The sequence below is a fragment of the Hippoglossus hippoglossus genome, chromosome 11 (genome assembly GCF_009819705.1).
Source record: "Hippoglossus hippoglossus isolate fHipHip1 chromosome 11, fHipHip1.pri, whole genome shotgun sequence".
In the NCBI taxonomy this organism is placed as follows: Eukaryota; Metazoa; Chordata; class Actinopteri; order Pleuronectiformes; family Pleuronectidae; genus Hippoglossus; species Hippoglossus hippoglossus.
In genome coordinates this window covers 14724909-14733562 of record NC_047161.1, presented here as the reverse complement: position 1 = coordinate 14733562, position 8654 = coordinate 14724909, and the positions used below count along the sequence as shown (strand labels likewise).

Sequence of the window (8654 nt, the reverse complement as noted above, 5' to 3'; positions counted from 1 at the left end):
TCAAACGGCTCAGGACCACCGTGGTCTTGGCCGTCAGGAAACTCCGGCGGCGAGAAGCCCTCTACTTCATACGACGTTTTGCTGCGAAAGAGTGTGTGCAGCCACTGGAGTCGTAGTTCTAGACAATGTTGTATATTTTAAGCAGCAGTGATGTTGAAGATGATGATGAAGGAATCTCCGCGGACACCGTTCTTGCTTGTATAATAAGGTTTATTACACAGAAGTTACAGGTCAGGACGGGTACCTAGGTATACCCGGAGACGTTCTCGGCCAATGCAGAAGTCTGAGTCGCCGGTGCCGGACAAGCATTCATATAGGGAACTTGTTTACACCCAAAACTTGAGATAAAATGACATCATACATAGGGGCATCTAATTCGAAACATGCTTCCTACTTGAAGATGGGAACCTCTCCACCTAACAGGTCAAAGAGCATTCTCAGGAAGAGATAACTAACAAGTAACATATTGTAATAACACTTAGGGAGTCTGAGAGTCCAGAAACCAGGCGCCGCTAGCTGTAAACATGTCATTATGTTTTACACACGTGTCAAAATGATCCATGTTAACTAAATACACCACATATTTCCCCCCTTCGAGACTTCACAAAGTCTCGAAAGAACAAAAGAATAAAACATACAAGTGTATAATCATGACAAAAATAACAATCCGTCCTGTAACATAATTGTAATAATAAAGCAACTGTATGGAGCGTAAAAGTGAGAGTGAAAAACCCATCAGGCAGCTATCTTTCCTGAAATATCCATCAAACAAACTAGACGGGAAAATTCTCTCACGGCCCCTCTGCCTAGGCGACCATACATAGTACTCCATACCAATGAAATTAGGAATTTTAGCAAATTGTGCAAGGAAATGATTTAAGCAAATACATATGGAACCCTCAGCAAATCAAAACAAAACAAATGTCCAAAGTCAGGCTGGTCGACCCATCGCACCTTCCAACGGACCTTTTCCTGCCTAGCCCCTCTATCCCTAAACACCAAGAAAAAGAAAACATCTGAGGTCCCAGTATATTTACCCAATAACAGAAAACATCATTTTCCTAGCAATTAACACACAGAGAATATAGGTCAATTTTAATATTACTCATGCAATATATAAGAGAAAACATAAGAATGTATAACACTGTAGTTTCTCAGCAGCATTGATTCTCAGTTGTAGTATCGACGTGTTGAATCTGGATATCGTATCATACGTCCTTGTTCAGAGTCCTTCAGTCCATTCGTATTGTTCTGTTTGAAGTGTCTGAATCCATTCAACACATTGGAGTCCCTGAACAATCAACCACCCTCACAGTGGTCTTCCCCCAATATGTTCTAGAATGAAAGAAAAGAAAACCAGTATCTTTTGCATACAAAACAGATACAAATCAAACATCAAATATAGATTAACACTCTTTAAGTAAATGTGAATTTATAAGTCATATTGTCCATTTCCCCCCTGTACACACACCTCTAATATAAGAAGAAACTACAAAATAACTAAGCAATAACAGAGGTAAATGTTAGGATTATAATAACATCAGATATTCAAAATGGATATACATCCACCCTTATCACGTCGTCCTCATCAACGTCCGTGTCAGCACCAAATAATAATGGCATCTGAGTTTGATCACCGGGCATCACAACTCCAACCCATCTCAATATCATAACCTTCGCAAAGGTCAACAACAGCGTACAAAAACAAAACATCACACTCAACGTTAGAACAAGTGCTGCCAAAACCTGAACTAACACTGCTCCTACTGGCCCTAATTTGTCTTGCAACCAAGCATTTGCAGACCATCCAGCGTTTTCCGACGGGCCAAACGCATCCCTTATAAGCTTCAATGCATCTATAACACTAGTCATATTATCAGAACTATCAGGAATCAAAGTATAGCAAGCATTCCCAGTTAAGTTCAAAGCCACACATAGGCCACCTTGTTTGGCCAAAATATAGTCTAGAGCCATGTCATGTTTTAGCAACGTCAGTCTGTGGCTTTTCTCAGTATTTGACAAATATTCAAAACCTTTTATGGTTGCGTTTGCAAAACCCTGTAGGGTGTAGGTAATATTATCAATGTGATCTGCCAAGAATGTCACCCCATACCATGGAAATAATCCTATAGCCCACTTCTCTGCTAGGCTTATTCTCCAATGGTACGATTCCAAATTGTTAAACTGTGCCATCTCCCGTTTCTTCCTACTTCCGGAAACGACATTAGATTGGACCTCATCTGGCCCTTTTCCCTTCTGCATAGTAAAAACCTCATATGGGAGTTTCAACGTTGCCATATAACAGCATCCTATCCACCCATACGGTAGAAATATATATGCCTTATCACCACAAACCCACCAAATATCCTTGAAATTCCCTATAGTCACATTCCCAGGCAAACTTTGGATCTGCACCCTTAAAGTTATATTCTGTCTCTGATGTGGTACATCAAAAGTTACTTCATACGAATCATTACTCATCTTATGTCCACGCTTACCCAAGTCCATCATATATTCGTCACAATCTGATATCCCCATAAACATTCCCGGCCCATCATGAGTATTATTTGAACAAAAACAGCTGGTAGCTCTCACTGATGTCACTTCCATTATATCAGGGACCGCCGTTTTGATATTTTCATGCTGATCAAGTAAATTTACATATGGTAATTCCCCCAACCAAGAACAAGTAGATCTAGGCCTAAACAGATGTACTGACCAAGCCATCACTATATCTTCTGCTGACTGCTGCTGATACAACAGCCACGATAGTGCATAACTTTGGCATATAGCGGTTAGTGGGTCTGGTACAGTTTCTAAAATTGAAGGCCATGAGTTCGGCGATGGAATCTTTACCACACATGGACCATTCCAATTCGTAACCGATCTTATGGAATGCGTTAATTGCTGGAACCATAAGTTCCTACTTGCCCATGGGTCTGCAATTTGTAATACTGAAGGATCAAACCCAAACGCCTTCCATTTAGTTTCTCTCTTTTGTAATGTATGGTATTGATCAGTCATATGTTCTGGTGTCTGATCAGAGTCAAAGAAATCATTATCTACGTCTGAAATAGTCCTCTGAGCTGTCACAGATGAATCTGCATCATTCTCTTCCATCATCTGTTCTCTAACTTCAACAATCTCATTACTACTGTTCACCCTAGGCTCTATCTTTAACATTAGCTTCTGGGTTACATTATCCACATCCTTAAATGTCAAAGGTGTCATGTCAGATGTCTGCGTCACATTTACAAATGTCGTAGACGTCAAAGATGTCGTCACTGTTGTAGCATTCATCCCCTTCAAAGTCATAGCTAGAGTAGTAGCCTGAGTTGATGTATGAACACTCTTAGTTGTTTCTGGAGCTAAAGTAACAAGCTTCATCTGTGTACTATTCAGCATTGGAGTAATTACTGTGGTAAATTGTTCCTGAACCCCTTTAGTAACCGTGAAAACTCCCAATAGGACTCAAATCTTTTATCATGAGTGTCACTTTACGAGTTATATGACCTTTTATCCAATAATTTTGATATGGAACAAATTTAAACTCCGGTTCTAAATAAGTACACATGTATTCCCCTTGGTCTTCCCATGTAACTTTACGCAGGACAAGTGAACAATCATCTTTAATTTTCAACCACCTCATGTCATTATACAAAACATACTTCCTTTGATCACGAGGCACAATGTCAACTTCAGGTCTTGTCAACAACACATCTTCACCACGACTATTTTCTCCTGTACACTGACATGGAAGCTGAACTGACTTCCCCAAGGTTACTTCAACCCTGGTTCTAGTAACGGTTTGGTTTAACCCTTTTCCTAACTGGTCTCGGGCTCCTTTGTCTAACTGGATCCCTGAGTTGTCCTGCAGCGGAGTCACCGCCCTTTGATATCTCTGGCGCTTCGCAAGCAACTGAAATAGGTCCTGCTGTGTCTGGGACATGTTGAAAGACAATGTCACTAAATCTTCTTTCCTGTTCATTAACTGCAAAGTCACTTCTAGCATCGTCAGAAATGTGCACAGAATCATCAACATTGTCCACAACATGGACAATCTCTCCTTCTGAGTTCTGACTCTGGGGATTTTCATGCATCTCCCTGTCTGGTGTATGTTCTTCCACATTGTCTTTTGGCACTCTTGAGCCTTCAACATCTTGGTTCTGTAAGTGTGACGTCTCTTCACTTGGCGCTTTAACACAATGTGATAAATGATACCACGTTGAAGACCCTTTAACCTGGACAGCGGTTCCAGTACTGCGAACCACTTCAAATGGTCCTTCACGGCGTTCGTTATACCATTTCCTTCTAAACACCTTCACGAACACCTTGTCTCCAGGTTGCACTGTGTTCCTTTTTTGTTCATCGAGCTTCTCCTGCACCACCTCTTTTCTTTGCCTGTCAGAAACATATGTGGATATTCTTTTATGCAGATTAACCATATATGTAACATACGCTCGCATTTCATCTTCCAAAAGGGTCAGGCTTGGACCCTTTCCACTTGTAAGCAAAGAAGGCGTTGGCATCAGCCTTCCTGTAACCAACTCATGAGGTGTCATATGCAAATCGCGCAGCTCACTAGAGCGACATACCATTAGCGCCAGTGGAAGTGCTGCTATCCAATTTAAACCCGTGTGCTGACATATTTTGACAATACGATTTTTCAAAACACCATTCATTCTTTCGCACATCCCTTGACTTTGCGGATGATAGACTGCACCAAGACGCTGTTTAATTCCTAGTTTTTGCAAAATCAATTTTACCGTCTTATCCACAAACTCTTTCCCATTGTCTGAGGATATTCGATCTGGAAGTCCCCACCTGCTTATGACCTCTCTACATAAAAACTTAGCCACTGACTGAGCATCCTTTCGCTTGGTTGGACATGCCTCGGGCCATCGTGAAAATCTGTCCACAACGACTAGCATATATCTCTTACCTTCAATCGGTTTTATCATGTCAACATAGTCCACAACTAGTTCACGCATAGGACCCCTTGGAGTTGGAATGTGACCAGGAGGAACCATCACTCCTCTCCGAACATTGTTTTTCAGACAGATAGTGCACCTGCCTATGACATAATCAATCTGTTCAAGCAAACATGGTGCCCAAAAACCATACTCCTTTGTAATTTTTCTCCTAACTTCCCCCCTTGCAACGTGAGCCAACCCATGCGCCTCCTGAATCATTAGACCCAACAAGTCTGGAGGTGCTATTATCAGCCCCTCATGATTTCTCCAAAGTCCAGTAGAATCTCGGGTGGCACCTCGGTCTAGCCACAACTGTTTATCCATTTCAGGAGCAGCTTCCTGAATTAAAATCGCATCCTTAAGCGTAATTTTGTCTTCCAAGTTCACTTCATGAGTGACCAGAAGAACTTTGCCCAATTTATCTGCTCCAGTGACTGCTTTTGCAGCTTCATCAGCCGCTCTATTCCCTTGTGAAACCTTTGACGCATCAATCTTATGTGCCGCGCATTTAGCTATTGCTATTTCTTTAGGCTTCATCATAGCATGTAACAATTTCATGATTTGGGCGTGATGCTGTATTGGAGAACCATCCGTTTTCTTAAACCCTCGGTTCTTCCACACCGATCCAAACAAGTGACACACATTATGTGCATATGCAGAGTCGGTATATATTGTCACTCGCTTACCTTCTGCCAACAAACACGCTTCAGTTAGCCCCACAAGCTCAGCAAGCTGTGCAGATGCAGGCTGTGGTATCACTTCAGCCTTCTCAACAACAAATCCAATTCCTTGGGCTTCCTACTGCATAGCCAGCACTCAATTTGTCTCCCACACGATAACAGGACCCATCAGTCCAATACTCCAGGTCCACCTCACGCAATGGGAGGGCTTGTAAATCTGATCTAAGCCTAGAGTATTTCTCTGCTTCTTGAACACAATCGTGTGGCTCACCGTCTTCTGGAGTTGGCAAATTCTCAGCTGGATTCACCGTGGCACACCTTGCTAGGGTGACATCTTCCTGCTCTAAGAGCCTATGATAGTCTCTGAGCCTAGACATGGTCAATGTGTATTTACCATAATTCAAAAGATTTCTGAGACTATGATGTGTAAGAATTGTCACTGGATAACCCATTGTGACAGATGATGCTTTATTGTACATTAGAGAAACTCCCACCATTGCTCTGTAGCACAGTGGTAGCCCTAACTCTACTTCTGAATAAGCAGTGGAATAGTAAGAAATAGGTTGAGGACTCGTCCCCGTACCTGTTGGTTGACAAAGAACTGCACATGCATATTTACCCCCAGTAGAAGTAGATACATATAACAAGAAATTCTTAGAGTAATCTGGAAGTGCTAGCGCCGGAGCCTCTTGCAACTTCTTTTTGGTCGTTTCAAATGCCAAAAGACCATCCTGTGTCCAAGAAAGATTACAATGGAGTTGAGCATTCCCAGTATCTTTAATCATAGCTCTTAAAGGCCCAGTCAAACTAGCATAATCCTCTACCCATGCTGAGGAATACCCTGCAATACCAAGAAATGTCATCATCTCTCGGACTGTTCTGGGTTTCGGAGCCTTGCGAATAGCCTCCAAATGACTATCAGAAATGCTTCTGTGTCCCTGCGTTATTATCTGACCCAAATAAGCTACCTTCTCCTGACAATACTGCAGCTTTTTCTGAGAGGCCTTGTGCCCCTTTTCTGCCAGTATTTGTAGCAATTTAATTGAGTCCTTATGACATGTCTCCTCATCTGGTGAACAAATGATAATGTCATCCACATATTGAACAACAGTGCTTTTTAATACCTGATCTATCCCTACCAAATCATCCTTCAATACTTTATTGAAAATGTGAGGACTATGTTTGAACCCTTGTGGCAATCTCTCATACTCATAAGACTGTCCATTGTACGTGAACCCAAATAAGCCTTGACTTTCTATACTAAGTGGAACACTGAAAAACGCACCACATAAATCTAACACTGTGAAATGTGTCGCATCTGGAGGAATTTGGGCTAACATAGTATGTGGATCAGGCACTTCTGCTGGAAAATCAGCTATCACTTCATTCACCGCTCTCAAATCATGTACCAGGCGATATGAATCATCTGGCTTCTTTACAGGCAACAAAGGCGTGTTACTCTGGGGATTCTGTGTTATCTTCAAAACACCTGCTTTCAAAAGTCCTTCAATCTGTGGTTCAATTCCTCGGATTGCCTCTTCCTTCAGTGGATACTGGTTCTTCCAAGGAGGTTTGACTCCTGGTCGGAGTTCAGCTCTCACTGGTTGGGCTGACTTCACAAGTCCAATATCAGTACTATGCCGAGACCACAAACATTCTGGAACTTGTCGCAACATCTCTTCTCTCATTAAGTCTGAGTCCATCTTAGCACTGCAAATTGACTCATGTGTCATCCGCACAGTTTGTGGCTTTCCTTGTCCTTGAGCAGAGATCATAATCTTAATGAATCTCTGATCCTCACTCCTCCAGATGGCAAGATTCTCTTTTACCGGTATAAAAACAGCTTCTTCTGCTTCTGCCATCATTTCTCCTATATGCTTCTGCTTATATTCTTCACACACCAACAAGGTCACATGTGGCACACTCTTCTCGATATCAAACTCTTTATCCAAATAGTCATCTCTGTGTATCTTCATAGCTGCTCCTTGTGGTCCCAAAATTATACAACCCGAACTGAGTTGAACTTGCTTTGGTTGACGACTCAACCATTCCTCTGTGTTTGGTTGGGCATCATTATTGAAATACTTGAGCGTGCAGTGAAATGGATACTCTGGAAGCTTCGCATCAGGCATATTGGCAATGATAAACTTCTCCCACAATTTAGCTGGCTCCAAAAAATCTGCATTAAGACTTCCGATCCAAAATACTGAAGAAGCTTCAGTCTCCGTTGTCATCAATGATTGGTGAAAAATATCATTTGGCACTTCCACCAGACAGCCGTCTGGTGTAAACTTTATTGTACACTTCAATCTACACAAAGCATCTCTTCCCAAAAGTGCAATAGGTGTATGTTCTGATACCAATATGGGTATTGTAATCTTCCGATTTTTATAACTGAGCTCAATTGGTTCTGTGAGAGGAATCAGCTGTTTCACTCCCTCAAACCCGATTGTCCGAATCAATTGACCGGACATGGGGAGATGTATAGCATCTTCAGGCTGAATACAGGTAAAAGCAGCTCCGCTATCCACCATTACTTCCAATGGTCGATTATTTATTTTCACCTCTATTGTTGGATCTCTCTCCGGCCCTGACACTATCAGCTGACACCCCCCTTTCGAGTCTTCAGGGCATCTCTAGAATCCTGGTTCCGGGCCTCTGTAAGGGTTCACCGGTCCTCTGGGTGGCCCTGATTGGCCCCTGAATCCTCCTCTGAAGTTTCCTCTGGAGTTCCCTCTGAAATTCCCTCCTGACTTGTTGCACTCACGGGCAAAGTGTCCTAATTGTCCACAATTATAACATTCTTCTGAACGCTGTTGAAAATTTGGATTAAACCTTCCTCCTCTTCCTCTTCCGAAATTTCCTTGATCCCTTCCTCTCCAATTCTGCGCTTGACCAAAAGTTGGCTGTGGGTAGGAGACAACTGGAACCACCGATGATGGCTGGAACGATTGGAGCTGAACCTGGTTCGGCTGTAGTTGTGGTAATGGTTGATTTAGTG

General features: G+C 42.3%; 1 protein-coding gene across 1 annotated transcript; it reads right to left on the bottom strand.

Moving 5' to 3' along the window:
* Nucleotides 1-6913: 6913 nt before the first annotated feature.
* On the bottom strand, nt 6914-8240 carry LOC117770683. Its single transcript, XM_034600337.1, has 3 exons — nt 8214-8240; nt 7045-8180; nt 6914-6925 (listed from the first exon to the last, which is right to left on the bottom strand). The coding sequence occupies exons 2-3, from the start codon at nt 8125-8127 to the stop codon at nt 6914-6916; spliced, it is 1095 nt and encodes a 364-aa protein (XP_034456228.1). The 5' UTR covers nt 8128-8180; nt 8214-8240.
* Nucleotides 8241-8654: the final 414 nt, after the last annotated feature.

What these genes read in the sequence shown, in the direction of transcription:
- LOC117770683 (XM_034600337.1), bottom strand. Translation starts at nt 8,127, where the DNA reads ATGTCCGGTCAATTGATTCGGACAATCGGGTTTGAGGGAGTGAAACAG.